The 22,513-nt window shown below is 51.6% G+C and overlaps 1 protein-coding gene across 1 annotated transcript; it reads right to left on the bottom strand.

Moving 5' to 3' along the window:
- Positions 1-2,302: 2,302 nt before the first annotated feature.
- On the bottom strand, positions 2,303-18,795 carry CBY3 (chibby family member 3). Its single transcript, XM_050794252.1, has 3 exons — positions 18,602-18,795; positions 15,847-16,845; positions 2,303-2,635 (listed from the first exon to the last, which is right to left on the bottom strand). Exons 1-2 carry the CDS (start codon positions 18,645-18,647, stop codon positions 16,166-16,168), a joined length of 726 nt encoding a protein of 241 aa, XP_050650209.1. The 5' UTR covers positions 18,648-18,795; the 3' UTR covers positions 2,303-2,635; positions 15,847-16,165.
- Positions 18,796-22,513: the final 3,718 nt, after the last annotated feature.

Below are 22,513 nucleotides of genomic sequence, written 5' to 3'. Positions count from 1 at the left end.
ACACATTGAAAAAATATATATATTTATACACATTGAAGACGAAATGCCTCTTGCACTAAAACTAGAGCACCTTCTTGGTACCACAGCTAAATTTCATTTAGCCTTTGAACCGTTTACCTTGGTCAATCCTCACCTAATGAATCAGTCAGGAGGTGATGGCAGTATACCAGAGAGCTGGGCCTCCTCAGTGACACCCAAATACACCAAAGCCCTTGCCCTTCCACACCTTTCCTCCAGGGTTTCCCCCACTCACCGCTGTGTCTGTTGACTGACAAGACCTAGACTTTTGGTCCTGAAATTTGACAGATAACTATTTTATTTTAATTATTATTATTATTTTTTTTTTTTTTTGAGGTGGAGTTTTGCTCTTGTTGCCCAGGCTGGAGTGCAATGGCACGATCTCGGCTCACCGCAACCTCCGCCTCCCAGGTTCAAGCAATTCTCCTGCCTCAGCCTCCCTAGTAGCTGGGATTATAGGCATGTGCCACCAGGCCCAGCTAATTTTTGTATTTTTAGTAGAGACAGGGTTTCTCCATGTTGGTCAGGCTGGTCTCGAACTCCCGACCTCAGGCGATCCACCGGCCTCAGCCTCCCAAAGTGCTGGGATTACAGGCGTGAGCCACTGCGCCCGGCTTTTAATTATTTTTTAGAAATGGGATCTTGCTGTGTCACCCAGGCTGGAGTCCAGTGGCACAATCATAGTTCACTGGAGCCTCCAACTCCTGGGCCCAAGCTCTCCTCCCGTCTCAACTTCCCAACAGGCTGGGACCACAAGCAGGTGCCACCACACCCAAGTAATTATTTTTTAATTTTTTATGGAGATGAAGACTCGTTTTGTTTTCTGGGCTGGTTTTTTTTTTTTTTTTTTTTTTGAGATGGAGTCTTGCTCTGTCACCAGGCTGGAGTCAGTGGCATGATTTTGGCTCACTGCAATCTCCGCCTCCTGGGTTCAGGCAATTCTCCTACCTCAGCCTCTTGAGTAGTTGGGACTACAGGTGCACACCATCATGCCCAGCTAATTTTTGTATTTTTAGTAGAGACGGGGTTCCCCCCATATTGGCCAGGATGGTCTCTATCTCTTGACCTCGTGGTCCACCCGCCTAGGCCTCCCAAAGTGCTGTGATTACAGGTGTGAGCCACGGCACCCTGCCCCTGTTGGGATTACAGGCGTGAGCCACTGCACCGGTCTCAAATAATTATTTTAGAGTTGACTTTTTACTGAATCTGATGAGTTTGACTAATGCAAGACTTCCTTTTGGCCCTGGGCAAGTATAAAAGCCCGGGGGCTGTGGCTCAGGCCTGTAATCCCAGCACTTTGGGAGGCTGATGCAGGCGGATCCCAGGAGTTCGAGACCAGCCTGATCAACATGGAGAAACCCTGTCTCTACTAAAACTACAAAATTAGCCGGGCATAGTGGTACATGCCTGTAATCCCAGCTACTCAGGAGGCGGAGGCAGGAGAATCAATCGCTTGAACCCGGGAGGCAGAGGTTGCTGTCAGCCGAAAGTGCGCCATTGCATTCCAGCCTAGGCAACAAAAGAGAAACTCCGTCTCAAAAAAAAAAAAAAAAAAATTAAAGTTAAAATTAGAAAAATAAAAACGAAAGGTAAAGCGAAGCCCATGTGTCAGGAGCAAGCACAGGACAAAACCACACAGAGCGGTGAAAGAGGGAGACTGGGAGGGCAGCCACAGCTGTGTGGGGTGGTCTGGAGAGGACATAGGGCAGCCACAGGTGGGTGCGGGGGCAGGGGCTGGGGAGGAGAGGAGGAATGTGCAAGCTCAGCTATGCAAGTTGCGGTCAATGGCTACATCAGAAGTAGGCCCCATTGCTGGTAGCTTCACCGTCTTGCTCTCATGGGGCCTCCCAGCTATCCCAAGCCTCCAAGAAACAAGCTCGGAGACCTGCGCAGTCAGAGGTCCAGCGAGGGGGAGCGCGGAAGTGAGCTCCAGGCCACGTGCAAGTGCAGTCCCGGTCCCCCGCCATCAGCACAACCTGTGTGACAGTACAGGGTATCGGGGCAGAAGGAAAACTAGGGGAGCCTCATCCAGCGCTGGAGATGGAGAAGCTTTGGGCTCCTCGACGGCGAGGCACCCGGGGAACGGGGAGTCACTTGGAGCCTCAAAGCAGCCTCTGGCGGGAACCAGCAAAGCAATTCCAAGCTTAGCAGGGCACCGAGGGCGCGAAACCCGCCCCGCGCTCCGGCCGGCCGGCAGGGGGCGCGCGCTCCCCGAGCTCCCGCGCACCGCGGGGAAGGCGGCCCCGGCGCGGGGAAGCAGGGTGAGGACCTTCCATTTCCAACCCTGCGCTTAAGTACGAAACATACCGTCTGGCGCATGTGCAAACGTGTATTATTTTGATCCAGTGCACGTGCCGTAGGTGACTTGGCTTGGCTTCCCGTGAAAGCGGCGGCGGTGGGGAGTTGATCGGGAAGTGAAGGGCCCTGGGCGACCCGGCGAGTGGAGCCAACACCAGCGCTGCTCCTGAGCGAAGGGTCTCCCCGCGCGGTGGCTGTCCGGCCCCCAGGACAGGAGGGATGTGTGCACTGGCTCCTGGCGCCGTCCTCCGGCACTGCTCTGAAGGGAGCCTGTGCAGTGGCACCCGTGCGAAGCTGGCCAAAGCCTGCCCAGGCTGCCCTGTGCAGGATGCAATAAAAGGTGAGCCCAGGGGGTCTGATAAAATGACCTCAGTAGCCACCTGTGGGAAGGGGCCCGGAGGAAAGCACACACAGTGACTACCAAGCGCCTTATCTCAGGGCTGTTTGTGACGGGGGATGCGTGTTTGAGATCCATTCTGTGAAGTGGAACTGCCTGGTCAGAGGGTGAAGGCACACGCGGTTTTGCTCCCCGTTGTCAAATCTCCTTACGTAGGCATTTTTCCATTGTACATTCTCTTCAGCAGTTTTATGTGAGTGCCCGCCCACAGCCTTGCTGGCAGTGGATGTTGCAAACTCTTGGGTTTTTGCTAATCCCTCAGGTGAGCAGAGATTTTTATTTTTATTGAGGGGGAGTCTCCTCTCCCAGGCTGAAGTGCAGTGGCTCCATGTCGGCTCACTGCAACCTCTGCCTCCCGGGTTCAAGCAACTCTCCTATCTCAGCCTCCTGAGAAGCTGGGTATTACAGGCATGCGCATCACCTGGTCAATTTTTGTATTTTTAGTAGAGACGGGATTTCACCATGTTGACCAGGCTGGTCTCGAACTCCTGACATCAGGTGATCCACCCACCTCGGCCTCCCAAAGTACTGGGATTACAGGCATGAGCCATCGCCCCCGGCCTCTTTGTTTCTGAGACAGGGTCTTGCTCTGTCGTCCAGGCAGGAGTGCAGTGGCTCAATCTCGGCTCACTGCAACCTCCACCTCCTGGGTTCAAGTGATTCTCCTGCCTCAGCCTCCCGAGTAGTTGGGACTACAAGTGCCCACCACCATGCCTGGCTAATTTTTTGTGTTTTTAGTAGAGACAGGTTTCACCATTTTGGCCAGGATAGTCTCAATCTCTTGACCTCACGATCCACCCACCTTGGCCTCCCAAAGTGCTGGGATTACAGGCCTGAGCCACAGTGCATGGCCCTAATTTTTGTATTTTTAACAGAGATTTAGTAGTGATGGGGTTTCACCATGTTGGCCGGGATGGCTCTTAGTTTCTTTTTAATTTTTATTTTGCATTTCTGTGATTAGGAGGAAGACTGAGCACCCTGCCTTATACTCAAGACTTTTCATTACAGTTTTGTTTTGTTTTGTTTTTAGACGGGGTTTCCCTCTTGTTGCCCAGGCTGGAGTACAATGGCGCGATCTCAGCTCACCACAACCTCCACCTCCCTGGTTCAAGGGATTCTCATGCCTCAGGCTCCCGAGTAGCTGGGATTGCAGGCATGTGCTACCACGCCCGGCTAATTTTATATTTTTAGTAGAGATGGGGTTTCTTGATGTTGGTCAGGCTGGTCTCGAACTCCTGACCTCAGGTGATCTGACTTCAGGTGATTCGCCCGCCTCTGCCTCCGAAGTGAGCCACCACGCGAGCTACCTCATTGCAGTATTAATTGTATTGATGAAAGACGGGAAACACAAAACCACAGTGGGGTACCACCTCACACCCATCAGGATGGCTAGTATTAAAGCAACAGAAAATAACAAGTGTTGGCTAGGCGTGGTGGCTCACATCTGTAATCCCGGCACTTTGGATGGCCAAGGCGGGCGGATCACCTGAGGTCAGGAGTTCAAGACCAGCCTGGCCAACATGGTGAAACCCCCACTGTCTCTACTAAGAAAATACAGAAATCAGCTGGGCGTGGTGGCAGGCGCCTGTAGTCTCCGCTACTCAGGAGGCTGAGGCAGGAGAATCACTTAAACCCGGGAGACGGAGGTTGCAGTGAGCCAAGATCGTGCCACTCCACTCCAGCCTGGGCGACAAGAGCGAAATTCCATCTCAAAAAAAAAAAGAAAAAAAAGGAAAATAAGTGTTGTAAGGATGCGGAGAAATTGGAACCCTTGTGCACTGTTGGTGGAATGGAAAAAGATACAGCTGCTGTGGAAAATGGTATGGAGGTTCCTCAAAATATTTAACATAGAATTATATGACCTAGTAATCCTGCTTCTGTGTATATACCCAAAAGAACTCAAAGTAGTTTTTTTTGTTTTGTTTTTGTTTTTTTTTTGAGACAGTGTCTCACTCTGTCACCTAGACTGGAGTGCAATGGTACAATCATGGCTCACTGCAGCCTGGCTTGGGACTCCTGGGCTCAAGCTATCCTCCTGCCTCAGCTTCCCCAGTAGCTAGGACTATAGACATATACCACTGCATCTGGCTATTTTATTTATTTATTTATTTAGAGACGGAATCTCGCTCTGTTGCCCAGGCTGGAGTTCAGTGATGCAATCTTGGCTCACTGAAACCTCCACCTCCTGGGTTCCAGGGATTCTCCTGCCTCAGCTTCCCAAGTAGCTGGAACTACAGGCACCCACCACCATGCCTGCTCAGCTGATTTTTTGTGTTTTTAGTAGAGACGGAGTTTCACCGTGTTAGCCAGGATGGTCTTGGTCTCCTGACGTTGTGATCTGCCCTCCTTGGCTTCCCAAAGTGCTGGGATTACAGGTGTGAGTCACTGCGCCCAGCCATTTTTTTTTTTTTTTTTTTTTTCTTTTTGAGAAGTCTCATTCTGTAGCCCAGGCTGGAGTGCAGTGGTGCAATCTCGGCTCACTGCAGCCTCCGCTTTCCCGGGTTCAAGTGATTCTTCTGCCTCAGCCTCCTGAGTAGCTGGGATTACAGGTGCACAACACTGCACATGGCTGGTTTTTCACATTTTTAGTGGAGACGGGGTTTCACAATGTTGGCCAGGCTGGTCTTGAACTCCCAACCTCAGTAATCTGCCCGCATCAGCCTCCCAAAGTGCTAAGATTACAGGTGTGAACCACCGCGCCCATGCGTCTGGCTATTTTTTTTTTTTTTTTTTTTTTTTTTTTAGAGAGACAGGGTCTCAATTAGTTACCCAGGCTGGTCTCAAACTCCTGGGCTCAAATGATTCTGCTGCTTCAGGCTCTCAAAGTGCTGCAATTATAGGCATGAGACAGCTTTATTTATAATAGCCAAACCTGGGAACAACATAAATAATTTCCATCAATAGGTGAATGGATAAACAAATTGTAGTATTTATTTATTTGAGACAGAGGCTTCCTCTGTCGCTCAAGCTGGAGTGCAGTGGCACGATCTCGGCTCACTGCAACCTCCGCCTCCTGGGTTCAAGCAACTCGTGCCCCAGCCTCCCAAGTAGCGCATGCCATCACACCTTACTTTTGTGTTTTTACTAGAGGTGGGTTTTCACCAAGTTGCCCAGGCTGGTCTCGAACTCCTGGCCTCACATGATCCACCGGCCTTGGCCTCCCAAAATGCTGGGATTACAGGCGTGAGCCATTATGCCCAGCCTTTTGTTGTTATTGTTGTTTTTTGAGATAGGATCTCACTCTCTCACCCAGGTTGGAGTGTACTGGCAGGATCACAGCTCATTGCAGCCTCGACCTTCTGGACCCAAGGGATCCTCCCACCTCAGCCTCCCGAGTAGCTGGGAGTACAGTCGTGTGCCACCCTGCCTGGCTGATTTTTTGTTGTTAGTAGAATCAGGGTCTCATCATGTTGCCCAGGCTGGTCTCAAACTCCTGACTTCAAGTGATTCACCCGCCTTGGCCTCCCACAGTGCTGGGATTACAGGCATGAGCCACCGCACCTGGCCTCAAATGATTTTTCTGTATCTGTTGAGATCGTATGACTTTTCTCTTGTTTTTCTTTTCTTTCTTTTTTTTTTTTTTTTTTTTTTTTTTTGAGACGGAGTCTCACTCTGTCACCCAGGCTGGAGTGCAGTGGCGCAATCTCAGCTCACTGCAAGCTCCGCCTCCCGGGTTCACGCCATTCTCCCGCCTCAGCCTCCCAAGTAGCTGAGACTACAGGCGCCCGCCACCACGCCCGGCTAGTTTTTTGTATTTTTAGTAGAGACGGGGTTTCACCATGTTAGCCAGGATAGTCTCGATCTCCTGACCTCGTGATCCACCCGCCTCAGCCTCCCAAAGTGCTGGGATTACAGGCTTGAGCCACCGCGCCCGGCCTCCTTTTTTTTTTTTTTTGTTTTGTTTTGTTTGTTTGTTTTGAGACAGGGTCTTGATTTGTTTCCCAGGCTGAAGTGCAGTGGTTCAATCATAGCTCACTGCAGCCTCGACCTCCTGTGCCCAACTGATTCTTCCACATCAACCTCCCGGGTAGATGGGGCTACAGGTAGATGGGACTACAGGCACATGCCACCATGCCAGGCTAATTTTTTGTATTTTTTTGTAGAGATGGGATTTTGCCATGTTGCCCAGGCTGGTCTCAAACTCCTGGACCCAAGTGATCTGCCCACCTCAGCCTCTCAAAATGCTGGGATTACAGGTGTGAGCCTCTGTGCCCTGCCTGCTTTTTCTCTTTTAATCTGTTTATGTATATATTTATATTTATAGATTTTTTTCCTAACTTTAGTCACCATTGTATTCCTAGGATAAACTCAGCTTGCTTATGACAAATTGCCACTTCAATACATTGTTGAATTTGGTTTGCTAATGATTTGTAGAGTTTTCTGCATTTGGCTTTCTGGTTGCCGACTTCGAATTAAATTGCTTCTATCTTTCTAAGGGAACTGAGGGTAATTTTCTTTTTTTCTTTCTTTTTTGAGACAGAGTCTTGCTCTGTCACCCAGACTGGAGTGCAATGGCACAATCTCAGCTCACTGCAACCTCTGCCTCCCGGGTTCAAGTGATTCTCCTGCCTCAGCCTCCTGAGCAGCTGGGACTACAGGCACAGACCACCATGCCCAGTTAATTTTTGTATTTTTAGTAGAGATGGGGTTTCACCATGTTGGTCAGGCTAGTCTTGAACTTCTGACCTCAGGTGATCTGCCTGCCTCAGCCTCCCAAAGTGCTTGGATTATAGGCATGAGCAACCACGCCCAGCCAATGAAAAAAAATTTTTTTTTTTTGAGATGGAGTTTCGCTCTTGTTGCCCAGGCTGGAGTGCAATGGCACGTTCTCGGCTCACCACAACCTCCACCTCCCAGGTTTAAGTGATTCTTCTACCTCAGCCTCCCAAGTAGCTGGGATTACAGGTATGCGCCACCATGCCTGACTAATTTTGTAGTTTTAGTAGAGACAGGGTTTCTCTATGTTGGTCAGGCTGGTCTCAAACTCCCGACTTCAGGTGATCTGCCTGCCTCGGCCTCCCAAGGTTTTGGGATTACAGGCGTGAGCCACTGCCCCCGGCCTGAAAAAAATTTTATTATGGAAAATATCCAACCATAAACAAAATTAGTGAGAACAGTATTATAAACCCTCATGTACTCATCACCCAGTTCCTTTTTTAGTTTTTTTTGAGATGGAGTCTCGCTCTGTCACGAGAGTGCAGTGGTGCTATCTTGGCTCACTGCAACCATAGGCTTCCTTGTTTCCACTGTTCCTGGAGACCCAGCAGGCTGTCATGGGCCTTTGGTCCCTGCACAGTCCACTCCGGTGGCCACCAGGCTTCTGTGGCCATTATTTCCCATATGCACATGGGAAAGAACTCACCTGGCTTCTAAGTTATCTAGACCTTCTTTTCTTTTTTTTTGAAGACACAGTCTCACTCTGTCGCACAGGCTGGAGTGCAGGTGGTGTGGTCTCGGCTCACTGCAACCTCTGCCTCCTGGGTTTAAGTGATTCTCTGCCTCAGCCTTCCAAGAAGCTGGGATTACAGGTGCACACCAACATGCCCAGCTAATTTTTTTTTTTTTTTTTTTTTTTGAGATGGAGTCTCACTGTCACCCAGGCTGGAGTGCAGTGGTGCAATCTCGGCTCACTGCAACCTCTGCCTCCCAGGTTCACGCCATTCTCCTGCCTCAGCCTCCCGAGTAGCTGGGATTACAGGCATGAGCCACCGTGCCCAGCCTAATTTTTGTATTTTTAATAGAGACGGGCTTTCACCACGTTGGCCAGGCTGGTCTTGAACTCCTGACCTCAAGTGATCCGCCCACCTCAGCCTCCCAAGGTGTTCGGGTTACAGGTGTGAGCCACCATGCCTGGCCTGGACTCTCTTTTTGACATGTGTGAGCATAGGCAGCAAGCAAGGTCCTGTGCAGAGAAGGGGTGCTTCCAGACTGACCAGGCCAGGGGCATCATTAAGGATGGGAATGTGTCAGGAGTGTCATAGGAGAGTTGAGACCAACACGCAAGTGTCGGAATTGACGGCTGAGGCAGGAGCAAGGTTTTTTGGGGGTTTTTAAGATGGGGTCTTGCTTGTAGCTCATAGCATAGCTTACTGCAGCCTCGAACTGCTGGGCTCAAGTGGTCCTCCCAACTCAGCCTTCGGAGTGACTAAGACTACGAGGACTACAGGTGGGCCCCACTGCACTGGGCTAGGGTTAATTATTACCATAGGTTTTATGCTTTGTACTGGGTTTGCATAGGCCATTTCCCCTCTGTCTGCAGGGTACTGATGTCCCCATCTCTCTGCATAGCTGCAGATGGGACCAGGGAAGCATTACTGTGGCAACAGCCATGGCAGGGTCAAGGAGTTCCTTGTGTGACTTTCATACTTCTGACGGGCTGAGATCCAGGCCCCAGACCTGTGGTAATGCTGCCCATCTAGCCACCACCTGGGCTGAGGAGCAGAAACAAGTTCCCCAGGCCAGAGCAGAGACCTGCCAGAGCAACCTCCATCATCAGCCCTGATGTGGGGCCACCCTCTCATGTCCCTCATCCTCCTGCCCAGTGAAGCAGTGGCTGCTCCAGCTGGAACTCCAGGAGATAGGGCTACGCTATGCCTTGAACCAGAACCTGGGTGATGGAAGGGCCCCAAAGTGGGACCAGCCTGACTGTCCCCATCCACCAGGCAGAGAGGAAAAGCATGGCACTCCCCTGCTGGGAAATACCCGTGCAGTCACAAGTCACAAGATGAACTGGCTAGATGTGTGGACACTGCTAGGTCTTTTTTTTTTTTTTTTTTTTTTAATTAGAGATGGGGTCTCACTCAGTTGCCCAGGCTGGAGTGCAGGGGCACAATCATGACTCACTGCAGCCTCGAACTCCTGGGCTCAAACCATCCTCCCACCTGAGGCTCCCAAGTAGCTGGGACCACAGCTATGTGCCACCATGTCCGGCAGGAGCAAGATTAAAGTGCACAGTGGGAAGCCATTCGGAGCTGAGCAAGATGCAGGCAGGAAAAATAGAGAAGTGGGGACTGTGGGAGGGGCGTGGTGGCTCACGCCTGTAGTCCCAGCACTTTGGGAGGCCGAGGCGGGCGGATCACGAGGTCAGGAGATCGAGACCATCCTAGCTAACACGGTGAAACCCCGTTTCTACTAAAAATATTAAAAATTAGCCGGGCGTGGTGGCAGGCGCCTGTGGTCCCAGGTACTCGGGAAGCTGAGGCAGGAGAATGGCACGAACCCGGGAGGCGGAGCTTGCAGTGAGCCGAGATTGCGCCACTGCACTCCAGCCTGGGCGACAGAGCGAGACTCCGTCTCAAAAAAAAAAAAAAGAAGTGGGGACTGTGGTTGTGAACACCGTGCTCCTGGCCAGACATGGGGCAGGCAGGTGGTTTTTTTTTTTTTTTTTTTTTTTTTTTTTTTGAGACGGAGTCTCGCTCTGTCGCCCAGCCCAGGCTGGAGTGCAGTGGCGCGATCTCGGCTCACTGCAAGCTCCGCCTCCCGGGTTCACGCCATTCTCCTGCCTCAGCCTCCCGAGTAGCTGGGACTACAGGCGCCCACAACCGCGCCCGGCTAATTTTTTTGTAATTTTTAGTAGAGACGGGGTTTCACCGTGGTCTCGATCTCCTGACCTTGTGATCCGCCCGCCTCGGCCTCCCAAAGTGCTGGGATTACAGGCGTGAGCCACCGCGCCCGGCCAGGCAGGTGGTTTTCCGGAGAACACCTGCCAGCTGTAATCAGACACCCTGGGACCCCTACGGAAAGGAGGGCACAGCCCCATCCTGGCCAACACAAGGCCAATGCGTGGGTCTTCCATGGGACCTATGGCTGTGGCACAGTCGCATATGTTTTTCATCCTTTTTACCCTCCCCACGCTCTCTCAAGCACCTTTTATATTTACTTTTTATTTTTTTGAGACAGGGTCCTGCTCTTTTGCCCAGGCTGGAGTGCAGTAGTGTGATCATAGCTCACTGCAGCCTCAATCTCCCAGGTTCAAGCGATTTTCCTGCCTCAGCCTCCAGAGTAGCTGGGACCACAGGTGCATGCCACTATATCTGGCTAATTAAAAAAAAATTTTTTTGTAAAGATGGAGTCTGGCCATGTTGTTCAGGCTGTTTTTCTTTGTTGTTGTTGTTGTTTTTTGAGGTGGAGTCTCACACTGTCGCCCAGGCTGGAGTGCAGTGGCGCAATCTTGGCTTACTGAAACCTCCACCTCCCAGGTTCAAGCGATTCTCCTGCCTCAGCCTCCCAAGTAGCTGGGACTACAGGTGGACGCCACAACACCTGGCTAACATTTGTATTTTTAGTAGAGACAGGGTTTCATCATGTTGGCCACGCTGGTCTTGAACTCCTGACCTCAGGTGATCTGCCCGCCTCAGCCTCCCAAAGTGCTGGGATTACAGGCGTGAGCCACTGCACCCAGCCTCAAGGACTTCTGTCCTGGGCTTTGCAATGTCAGTTTTTCCTCTTAAGAGGTGTGCTTCTTGTGCTTTTCTGGCTAATATTCCATTCTGGACAACCATCCCTGCACAATCGCCACTGACAATTTTTTTTTTTTTTTTTTTTTTTTTTTGAGACCGAGTCTCATTCTGTTGCCCAGGCTGGGGTGCAGTGGTGTGATCTCGTCTTTTTTTTTTTTTTTTTTTTTTTTTTGAGACGGAGTCTCGCCTTGTCGCCCAGGCTGGAGTGCAGTGGCCGGATCTTAGCTCACTGCAAGCTCCGCCTCCCGGGTTTACGCCATTCTCCTGCCTCAGCCTCCCGAGTAGCTGGGACTACAGGCGCCCACCACCTTGCCCGGCTAGTTTTTTGTATTTTTAGTAGAGACGGGGTTTCACCATATTAGCCAGGATGGTCTCGATCTCCTGACCTCGTGATCCGCCCGTCTCGGCCTCCCAAAGTGCTGGGATTACAGGCTTGAGCCACCACGCCCGGCCAATCTCGTCTTACTGCAACCTCCGCTTCCCGGGTTCAAGCAATTCTCCTACCTCAGCCTAAAAGAGTTGCTGGGACTACAGGTGTGTGCCACCACGCCCGGCTAGTTTTTGTATTTTTAGTAGAGATGGGGCTTCACCAAGTTGCCCAGGCTGGTCTTGAACTCCTGACCTCAAGTGATCCGTCCGCCTCCGTCTCCCAAAGTGCTGGGATTACAGACTTGAGCTGCCACCCCAGCCGCCACTGACAGTTTTTACTGCCACTTGTTACAGTCCCAGATTGTATTAGGGGCTTCAGAGTGCTTAGCTGCAGGTTGCCACCTGCCACCTGCATTAGGGGCTTCAGAGTGCTTAGCTGCAGGTTGAGGTCCTGGTCTCATCCTGGGCTCGCTGAGCCTGCTTCCGACGCACACATCACATTTACTTCCCCGCAGGCCATTCCTTAGCATCTCCTACTGCCTGGCCTCCTCCTTAGTCCATGTGGCTGGCACAGCTCTCACTCCACATTCTCAAATGGTTTTAAAATGTTTTTCTTTTGGCTGGATGCGGTGGCTCACGCCTGTAATCGCAGCACTTTGGGAGGCTGAGGTGGGTGGATCATGAGATCAGGAGATCGAGATCATCCTGGCCAACACAGTGAAATGCTACTAAAAACACAAAAAATTAGCCGGGCGTGGTGGCGGGCACCTGTAATCCCAGCTACTTGGGAGGCTGAGGCAGGAGAATCACTTGAATCTGGGAGGCAGAGGTTGCAGTGAGCTGAGATCGCACCACTGCACTCCAGCCTGGGCGACAGAGCGAGACTCTCTCAAAAACAAAACAAAACAAATTTCTTTTTATCTGATTTTCTTTTAGAGATGGGGGTCTCATTATACTGCCCAAGCTGGTCTTGAACTTCTTGCTTCAAGCAATCTTCCTGCCTTAAGCTCCCAAAGGGTTGGGATTACAGGCGTGACCCACTGCACCTGGCCTAAAATATCTTTGTATAATTCAATCTGTAGGTCAAACCTGCCACTCCACTGTAGTGGTACAAACTGAATTTCAGTTAATTGAGAGGTTTTCCTGTCTTTCCCAAAGGGCTGTGGCACCGTCAGAGGAAGACGGTCAGATCTCTGCAGCATGACCCTCGTCCTTGTTCCCAAACTTTCCAGTCAGTCACCGTCTGCCTCCCTTTCTTTGGTTGGCTGCCCATCAATGACCTGTTATTGTCACTGCCATAGAGCCCTGAGCAGCACGTCCCTTCCCACAGTTGCCATTCCAATCTTGCTGCACAGTATGATAAGAATGCCCTCTTGGCTTCTGAGGGTTAAATGTTGCCATCCAGAACGGTTAAATGCCATTCCAGAATTGTGTCATCCCCAAGACACTGAGGAGCCAAGTTCCATGGCAGCATCTCCTAGCCACAAAGCACAGCCAACACCAGCTTTCTGACACCGGTGCCCCCTCACGTCCACATTCTGCATTGCCTTAGTGAAGGGCAGCTCCATGCAACACTTTCTGGTCTCATGTAATAAATCCATTCTGACATTCCCACTTCCCTGAGCCTTCATCTTTTTTTTTTTTTTTTTTTTTTTTTTTTTTTTTTTTGAGACAGAGTCTGGCTCTGTTGCCCAGGCTGGAATGCAATAGTGCAATCTCAGCTCACTGCAACCTCCGCCTCCCGGGTTCAGGTCATTCTCCTGCCTCAGCCTCCCGAGTAGCTGGGACTACAGGCGCCCATCACCATGCCAGGCTAATTTTTTGTATTTTTTAGTAGAGACGGGGTTTCACCGTGTTAGCCAGGATGGTCTCGATCTCCTGACCTCGTGATCCGCCCGCCTCAGCCTCCCAAAGTGCTGGGATTACAAGCATGAGCCGCCGCACCTGGCCTGTGGATGCCCCTTTCTAAACAGGGCGTGCACTGGGCTGTAAGGCTCCCTGCCTGCTGCAGGTTTGGTGGGGCAGATACCTTTCTCCACCCTAGGACTGTATTTGTTTTCAAGTACTCTGGCCAAAGCAATATTCCCTAAACTTTAGGCATTCTTGGATCCCTTTATGAGTTTTGCTATTTTTGGCATGCTACATATAAGTTTTGCTTCATGTTTTTATGTAAAGCATCTTCCTCCTTTTACTGCTTTTATTGTGATAAAATTCACATAAAATTCACCGTTTTGAAGTGTACCATTCAGTGACTTTTATTACAATGTTGCAAAACTATCACCACTATAGTGCTAATTTCTCACCACCCCAAAAGGAAGCCCCCTTGTGTTCACACACACACACACACACACACACACACACACACTCACACACTCTCTCTCTCTCTGTCCTCCTATCCCTTGGTAACCTAATCTGCCTGGTTTTTTTTTGAGACAGAGTCTCACTTTGTCATCCAGGCTGGAGTGAAGTGGCTCACTGCAACCTCCACCTCTCCGGTTCAAGTGAGTTTCCTGCTTCAGCCTCCCAAGTAGCTGGGATTACAGGTGTCTGCCATCATGCCTGGCTAATTTTTGTATTTTTAGTAGAAATAGTGTTTCACCATGTTGGCCAGGTTGGTGTCGAACTCCTGACCTCAGGTGACCCACCCACCTTGGCGTCCCAAAGTGCTGGGATTACAGGTGTGAGCCACCGTGCCCGGCTGGATTTTTAAATTTTATTTTTTTGAGACAGAGTCTGGATTTCGAGTGCAGTGGCATGATGGTGGCTCACTGCATCCTCTGCCTCCCCGATTCATGCGATTCTCCTGTCTCAGCCTCAGCAGTAACTGGGACTGTAGGCGCATGCCACCAAGCCCAGCTAATTTTGTTTTGTTTTGAGACAAGAGTCTCACTCTGTCTCCCAGATTGGAGTGCAGTGGCATGATCTCGGCTCACTGTAACCTCCACCTCCCAGGTTCAAGTGATTCTCCCGCCTTAGCCTCCAGGGTAGCTGAGACTACAGGCATGCGCCACCACACCCGGCTAATTTTTTTGTATTTTGGTAGAGATGGGGTTTCACCATGTTGTCCAGGTTGGTCTCAAACTCCTGAGCTCAGGCAATCAGCCCACCTCAGCCTCCCAAAGTGCTAGGCTTACAGGCACCCGACACCGCGCCCGGCCGATTTTTGGTATTTTTAGAACAGACGTGGTTTCGCCTTGTTGGTCAGGCTGGCCTTGAACTCCTGACCTCAAGTGATCAGCCCGCCTCGACCTCTCAAAGTGCTGGGATTACAAGCATGAGCCACCATGCCTGGCCCCAGGAAATCTGGATTTTTAGTGTGGTATCTCCAAATTCTGAAACTGGCAACTAATGCAATTTTTAAAAGATTGTGAGCCAGGCAGACTGCATTCTATGGAGGTAGAAAAGGAGGCCTGAGGACGGGCGCGGTGGCTCACGCCTGTAATCCCAGCACTTTGGGAGGCAGAGGCGGGCAGATCACGAGATTACGAGTTCGAGACCAGCCTGGCCAATATGGTGAAACCCCATCTCTACTGAAAATATAAAAATCAGCCGGGCGTGGTGGCGCGCGCCTGTAGTCCCAGCTACTCAGGAGGCTGAGGCAGGAGAATCGTTTGTACCCGCGAGGCGAGCTTGCAGTGAGCCGAGATCGCAGCACTGCACTCCAGCCTGGGTGGCAGAGTGAGACTCTCAAAAACAAACAAAAAAATTAGCCGGGCGTGGTGGCGCATGCCTGTAATCCAGCTACTTGGGAGGCTGAGGTAAGAGAATCGCTTGAACCCAGGAGGCGGAGGTTGAGCCGAGATCGCGCCATTGCACTCCAGCCTGGGCAACAAGAGCCAAAGTCCGTCTCAAAGAAAAGGTAAAAGAAAGAAAAGAAAGGAGGCTTGAGCCCGGCGCAGAGGCTCACGCCTGTAATCCCACGTTTAGGAGGCTAAGCTGGGAGGATTGCTTAAGCCCGGAAGCTGGAGGTTGCAGTGAGCCATGATCGTGCCACTGCGCTCCAGCCTGGGTGATAGACCGAGACCCCGTGTTTAAAAAAAAACGGGGGGCCTGTAACACAGACGCCACTCCCCAAAATGCCGCACAGGCAAGTGGGGGCCGCACAGCCCATGGTTTCCAGAAAGCTTCTCTTGGGAATGTAAAGTAACACTTACCCTGGGACTCCTAGTTTCTAGACCTCCTGAGCCTAGAGGCCCTGAGGACGGACTAAGTGCAAAGTCCCCGACCCCCCGCTCGCTCCGCACCGCACCCTTCATTCCCCGAGCACCGCGGTTCCTCCGTCTCCGGGACTTCGCCCTCCATTACCTGGATGGCCTACAAGGCCATTACTCGCCACTCCGCCCTAGCTGGGTTATGTCGGCGGCAAGCCTTGCTTCCACTCTGCACTCCCGGAGAGCCACGCGCAGACCCTCCTCCACGGCCCCATCGCACCCTCCCAAAACAGGCAGCTTAGGCTTGCGTCCCCCGCCGACAGCCAGCACCGAAGGGCAGTCCCGGAGGCCACGCAGACCTCCCCCACCCACGCGCAGAGCCCGGCCCAGGGATCCGCGGGGGCCAGTCTAGCGCGGAGGCAGTGGCAGACGCGAGGCGCGAGGCGCGCATGCGTAGCGCGGCCTTTATTTCGTCACTGCGAGTCCAGAACGCACGGCTGGATCATGAGCACGCCCCCGCTGGCGCCTGCGCGCTTGCGCATCTTCCTCTGCCAGGCGCGCGCCGCAGCCGTCGGGGTCACCTCGGGGTTGAGCTTCTTCTCCAGCAAGTGCATGCGCGCCATGGCCTCAGTCATCATGTCCATGAGCAGTTCCTGCTGCAGCTTCAGGTAGTTGTTCTCCTCCAGCAACACCTGGCTCTTGGTCTGCTGCACCTGCGCCTTCCAGCTCGAGGCGGTCCGCGAGAGCAGCGGCGACCGCGGCCGCGCCAGCGGGCCCTCAGTGGTCCACCGCCCGCCGCGGAACACGAAGGCCTGGTTGCTGAGGCGCATGCGCGGGGCGCCGTAGGCGAGGCCCAGCTCTGCCTGGCGCGTGTTGTGGTCCAGCAGGTAGAAGGTGGACAGGGAAGACATGCGGCGCAGCGGCGGCCGCCGTGGCGAGAAGGGCCGCGAGATGTGATCGGCCCAGAACTGCTGCAGCTGCTCCCACAGGCGGCTGGCATGGCTTGTAGCCAGGCACTCGAAGGTTGCCAGGGCGTGGACCTTGTAGGGCACGCAGGAGCTCGGAGGGGAGCCTCGGGAGCGCTGGCGACTCTTGCTGCGCGCTTGTCGCGGGAGCCCGGATGTCCAGAATGATGAAGGCGAGCCAGGGGGCGCTGCTAGGAGACAAGAGTCCGGGTGAGCAGCGTGCTTGGTACAGGCCGCCTCTCAAACCGCGAGGCCGGTGGACATGTCTTAGCCCTGCACCTAGTGCTGCGGCTGTGGCTAACCGGCTGCTGGCCACCGAGGAGCCCCTCCTTCCACGCTGCACAGGCAACAGTCTCACCTAAACCACCTTCCCCAAAGACCACTGAGGGTTCAGGCCCTGGGATAGATATGCAGATGGAGGACGGGAGGAGGGCCCTGTTCTCTGAGTTGCAGCTGGAAGGGTGAGGAGTAGGGAATGATAGCAAGACAAGTAAGTAGATATTTAAAGGAGGAGTAGGACTGTGCCAGGTGGGTTGAGGATGGAAAATGGAGAGCTAGGCAGAGGGAAGAGCCGAGCAGGGCTTTTTCTTTTTTTCTTTTTTTTTTTTTTTGAGACAGAGTCTCGCTCTGTCGCCCAGGCTGGAGTGCAGTGGCGCAATCTCGGCTCACTGCAAGCTCCGCCTCCCGGGTTCACGCCATTCTCCTGCCTCAGCCTCCTGAGTAGCTGGGACTACAGGCGCCCGCCACCGCCCCCGGCTAATTTTTTGTATTTTTAGTAGAAACGGGGTTTCACCGTGGTCTCGATCTCCTGACCTTGTGATCCGCCCGCCTCGGCCTCCCAAAGTGCTGGGATTACAGGCGTGAGCCACCGCGCCCGGCCTTTTTCTTTTTTTTGAGACGGAGTCTCGCTGTTGTTGCCCGAGCTGGAGTGCAGTGGCACAATCTTGGCTCACTGCAACCTCCGCCTCCAGGGTTTCAGCAATTCTCCTGTCTCAGCCTCTTGAGTAGCTGAGATTACAGGCGCCTGCCATCACCCCCAGCTAATTTTTGTATTTTTAGTGAAGACGGGGTTTCACCATGTTGGCCAGGCTGGTCTCGAACTCCTGACCTCAGGTGATCTGCCTGCCTCGGCCTCCCAAAGTGCTGGGATTACAGGCATGAGCCACTGTATCCGGCAGGGCAGGACTTTCGTATTTCAGATGTGAACACGAGCTTGGATAGGATTGGTGCTGGGAAGAGCAGAAGAGGAACCTGGGAAGGTGGACCAGTGCACTACGTGAAGGTGCTGTACAGGCAGGCTCAGAAGCTTAGACTTCCTTTTGTGGGTAAGAGGGAACTGCGGAAGGATTACAAAGCCAGGGTTAGATCTGGATTCTGAAAACAATCTGGGAGTATGTCTAGCATAGCCAACAGCATTATTGCCCTCATCATTCAGTCATTTGATGGACTTGAACTAGCATCCGCTCTGTGCCAGGCTCTTGTCTTGGGAAGGGGACCCGGAACAGCCTCTACCTGCCCTCAAGATGGTCCTAATCCAGCTTGGAAGACAGATGTGTATACAGACCACAGTCCAGTGTGTTCACTGACATCCTGGGGTATGTGCCATAGGCTAGACCTATGCATAGGGCTCAAAGTAACAGGGATTGTGCACACTAAACATGACATTTGTCCCAAACAAACTATGCCCTCAGGGAGTCCAAAGTCCAGAAAACAGACAAGTCCCATTTTGCTCACTTCTCCCTGCACCCACCCACCCCCCAGCCCAGTAAGTACTGATTCTGTTATGTGAAAAAGGGAGTTATGTGTTGTTTCTAATTCCTCTTCTGCCCATGGACAGTGAGAAGAGAAAGAACTGGAGCAGGGTTCCCCCTCTGTTATGTCTTCGTTAATTCATAAGACACTTATCCCTCACATATAGGTGGACAGAGGCTGGATGGTACATACCATCCCCAAGATCTGGTTCAGGGAGATGGTCTCTGGAAGCCCACATCCAGGCCCACCCTTGAGATTGTATCTTCTCAGAGGATCCTTCCCCGTTAATCCTCACTGTATGTTGTGCCTCACCTGGAAGATGTGGTGGAGTTGCGGAGCTGCTGTCCCAGGGCTAGTCCTATCTCTGACCCACTCAGCTCCTGTCCACCTGCTGTGACTCACAATGCCTCCAGGCCAGGCCACCCCCGGACAAGAAGGGGTGCTGACTACTGAGCTGTCAAATAGACTCTGGGCTCTCCCCTGCATGCATTCAGTGCATCATTGAGCACCTACTGTGTTCTAGGAACAGTTCTAGGGAAGTGAAGAAGATACTCCCTCATTAAGCTGTCATTCTTGGCAGGGGAATGAGGGGAGTGGTCATAAGCAGAGTCCAAGACAGGAATTTGTTCTAGGGGAACTAACAAGATAGTCTCTCAGGAAGCTAACAGAGGGTGTCATGAGTCAGGTTCCCCAGCAGAGCCTAAGATGCGCATTCTTGTTCAAGTGAATTATTGGGGAAGTGCTCTCAGGAGAAGGGGGTGAGGGAAGCAAGACAGGGCAGAGAAAACAGGCTAAGGCTGAGCCAGAGTGTGGTCTCACGTGGAGCCTAGCTTCTGCTTGTTCTCATGGGGAACTCGGAGCACAAATGGCACCACAGTTAGGCCTCCTTAAGGCAAGAGAGCCAGCCTTTTGTACCCTCCTTTTACATGTCAGTCAGTTATTGGCCGGGGCAGCTGAGAGTTATCAACCAGCACCTTTGGATGCACCCAGGGATCTGGCTTCTCAGTAGGGTGCCAACTGAGGAGGGAGGAAGATAATAGAATAGATGATAAAAATGAAAGGGTAGACTAGCCAACATGGCAAGACCCCATCTCTACAAAAACAAAGTAGCTGGGTGTGGTGGCATGCGACTGTAGTCCCAGCTACTCAAGAGGCTGAGGTGGGAGGATCACCTGAGCCCAGGAGGTGAAAGCTGCAGTGAGCAGTGATTGTGCCACTGCACTCCAGCATGGGCGATAGAGACCTTGTGTTAAAAAAAAAAAAAAAAAAGAGGGCCAGGCATGGTGTTTCACGCCTGTAAATCCCAGCACTTTGGGAGGGGAAGGTGGGTGGATCACCTGAAGTCAGAAGCTCGAGAACAGCCTGACCAACATGGTGAAACTCCATGTTTACTAAAAATAGAAAAAAATTAGCCAGGCGTGGTGGCAGGTGCCTGTAATCCCAGCTACTCAGGAGGCTGAGGCAGGATAATTGCTTGAACTCAGGAGGCAGAGGTTACAGTGAGCGAAGATTTTGCCACTGCACTCCAACCTGGGCAACAAGAGCGAAACTCCATCTCAAAAAAAAAAAAAAAGGAATGACTAAATCAATAAGAATATTCAGGCCAGGTGCGGTGGCTCACACCTGTAATCCCAGCACCTTGGGAGGCCGAGGCAGGTGGATCACCTGAGGTCAGGAGTTCGAGACCAGCCTGACCAACAAGGAGAAACCCCATCTCTTCTCAAAATACAAAACTAGCCAGGCATGGTGGTGCATGCCTGTAACCCCCACTGCTTGGGAGGCTGAGGCAGGAGAATCACTTGAACCCAGGAGGCAGTGGTTGCAGTTGGCCGAGATCGCACCACTGCACTCCAGCCTGGGCAACAGAGCGAGACTCCGTCTCAAAGAAAATCAAAGAAGAAATAAAAAGAATGTCTAATTCTGATACGTACAGTGAAGAAAACAAACCAGGGAAATACAGAAAGTGATTTTGGGACAGGGTGAGGAGTAGGAACTAATTTAGATGTGGTGCTCAGTGCAGGCCCTTGACATTCGTGCTAAAACCTGAACAATAAGGAGACTCTAATCCCTTGAAGACCTGGGGGTAGAGGAAGGAAGTGGCTGGGCATGTTTGAAGGACAAGTGCCATGTGTGCGGACAGTGGAAGGAAATGAAGTCAGTCCTAACTGCTAAGCCCACCCACCTGACTACAAGGGACAGACCCAGAATCTCAGGAGCTCACAAGCTGGAGCAGAGCCCGCTGGTAGTGCCACCTCCTAGAAAGCTTCTGTAATCATTTTATTGAGGTATAACTGACATAATCAACTACATTTATTTATTTATTTATTTTTATTTTTATTTTTTGAGGTGGAGTCTTGCTCTGTCGCCCAGGCTGGAGTGCAGTGGTGCGATCTCAGCTCACTGCAAGCTCCGCCTCCCGGGTTCGACATTCTCCTGCTTCAGCCTCCCAAGTAGCTGGGACTACAGGCGCCTGCCACTATGCCCGGCTAATTTTTTGTATTTCTTTTTTTTTAGTAGAGACATGGTTTCATGGTATTGGCCAGGATGGTCTCAATCTCCTGACCTTGTGATCCGCCCACCTCAGCCTCCCAAAGGGCCAGGATTATAGGCGTGAGCCACCACACCGGGCCAACTACATATATTTATAACGTATAATGTGAAGTATTTCAATAATTTGTTACGTGAAATCATTCCCAAAATCAAGATAATGAATGTATCCATCTGGTGGTATCCATTACCTTTTTTTCTTTTTTTTGAGAGGAGTCTCACTTTGTTGCCCAGGCTGGAGTGCAGTGGTGCGATCTCAGCTCACTGCAACCTCTGCCACCCAGGTTCAAGTGATTCTCCTGTCTCAGCCTTCCAAGTAGCTGGGATTACAGGCGCACACCACCACACCCAGCTAACTTTTATATTTTTAGTAGAGATGGGGTTTCACCATGTTCACCAGGCTGGTCTCAAACTCCTGGCCTTCAGTGATCCGCCCGCCTCGGCTGCCCAAACTGCTGGAATTACAGGCATGAGTCACCGTGCCTGGCCTCAGTATAGATTTTTTTGGCATTGGCTTCTCACCACATAATTATTTTAAGATTTATCCATGTTGTTGCATTTATTAACAATGCATTACTTTTTATTGCTGAGTAGTATTTCATTGTATGGAAACACCACACAATTTGTTTTTCCATTCAGCTGTTGATGCACATTTGGGTTGTTTCCAGTTTGGGGGCTACTGCAAATAAAACTGAACATTTTTGTTCATCTTTATATGGATATATGCTTTCATTTCTCTTAAGTAAATCCCCAGGAATGGAATGGCTGGGTCATATGGCAGGTGCATGTTTACCTTTTTATTTTTATTTTTATTTTTATTATTTTTTTTTGAGACGGAGTCTCGCTCTGTCACCCAGGCTGGAGTGCAGTGGCCGGATCTCAGCTCACTGCAAGCTCCTCCTCTCGGGTTCACGCCATTCTCCTGCCTCAGCCTCCCGAGTAGCTGGGACTACAGGCACCCGCCACTTCGCCCGGCTAGTTTTTTGTATTTTTTAGTAGAGACGGGGTTTCACCGTATTAGCCAGGATGGTCTCGATCTCCTGACCTCATGATCCGCCCGTCTCGGCCTCCCAGAGTGCTGGGATTACAGGCTTGAGCCACCGCGCCCGGCTACCTTTTTATTAAGCCACTAACAGTCAGTGAAAGTTTCTGTTTCTGTGTAGCCTGGCCGACACTTAGTTTGGTAAACCTTCATTTTTAAAAAATTTGCTTAATTAAAGGTGGTAATGGTGTTTTGTGAGACAGGGTGTCACCATGGTGCCTAGGCTGGTCTCAAACTCCTGGGCTCAAGGGATCCTTCCACCTGGGCTTCTGGGCCTCCCAAAGTGCTAGGATTACAGGCAGGAGCCACGGGACCCAGCTAGTAAGCCCTTTTTTTTGAGATGGAGTCTCGCTCTGTCGCCCAGGCTGCAGTGCAGTGGCGCGATCTCTGCTTACTGCAAGCTCCACCTCCTGGGTTCACACCATTCTCCTGCCTCAGCCTCCTAAGTAGGTGGGACTACAGGTGCCTGCCACCACACCTGGCTAATTTTTTTTGTATTTTTAGTAGAGACGGGG

This window comes from Macaca thibetana, chromosome 6 (assembly GCF_024542745.1).
Source record: "Macaca thibetana thibetana isolate TM-01 chromosome 6, ASM2454274v1, whole genome shotgun sequence".
NCBI classification, from domain to species: domain Eukaryota; kingdom Metazoa; phylum Chordata; class Mammalia; order Primates; family Cercopithecidae; genus Macaca; species Macaca thibetana.
The sequence above is the reverse complement of the archived record's forward strand: the minus strand, read 5'-3'. Positions and strand labels throughout refer to the sequence as shown.

Excerpts from the sequence above, each read along its gene's own strand:
- CBY3 (XM_050794252.1), bottom strand. The coding sequence starts at position 18,647 with ATGTGGGCTTCCAGAGACCATCTCCCTGAACCAGATCTTGGGGATG. Across the intron at positions 16,846-18,601 it reads TGAACCAGATCTTGGGGATG|CGCCCCCTGGCTCGCCTTCA; the intron begins GTATGTACCATC and ends GTCTCCTAGCAG.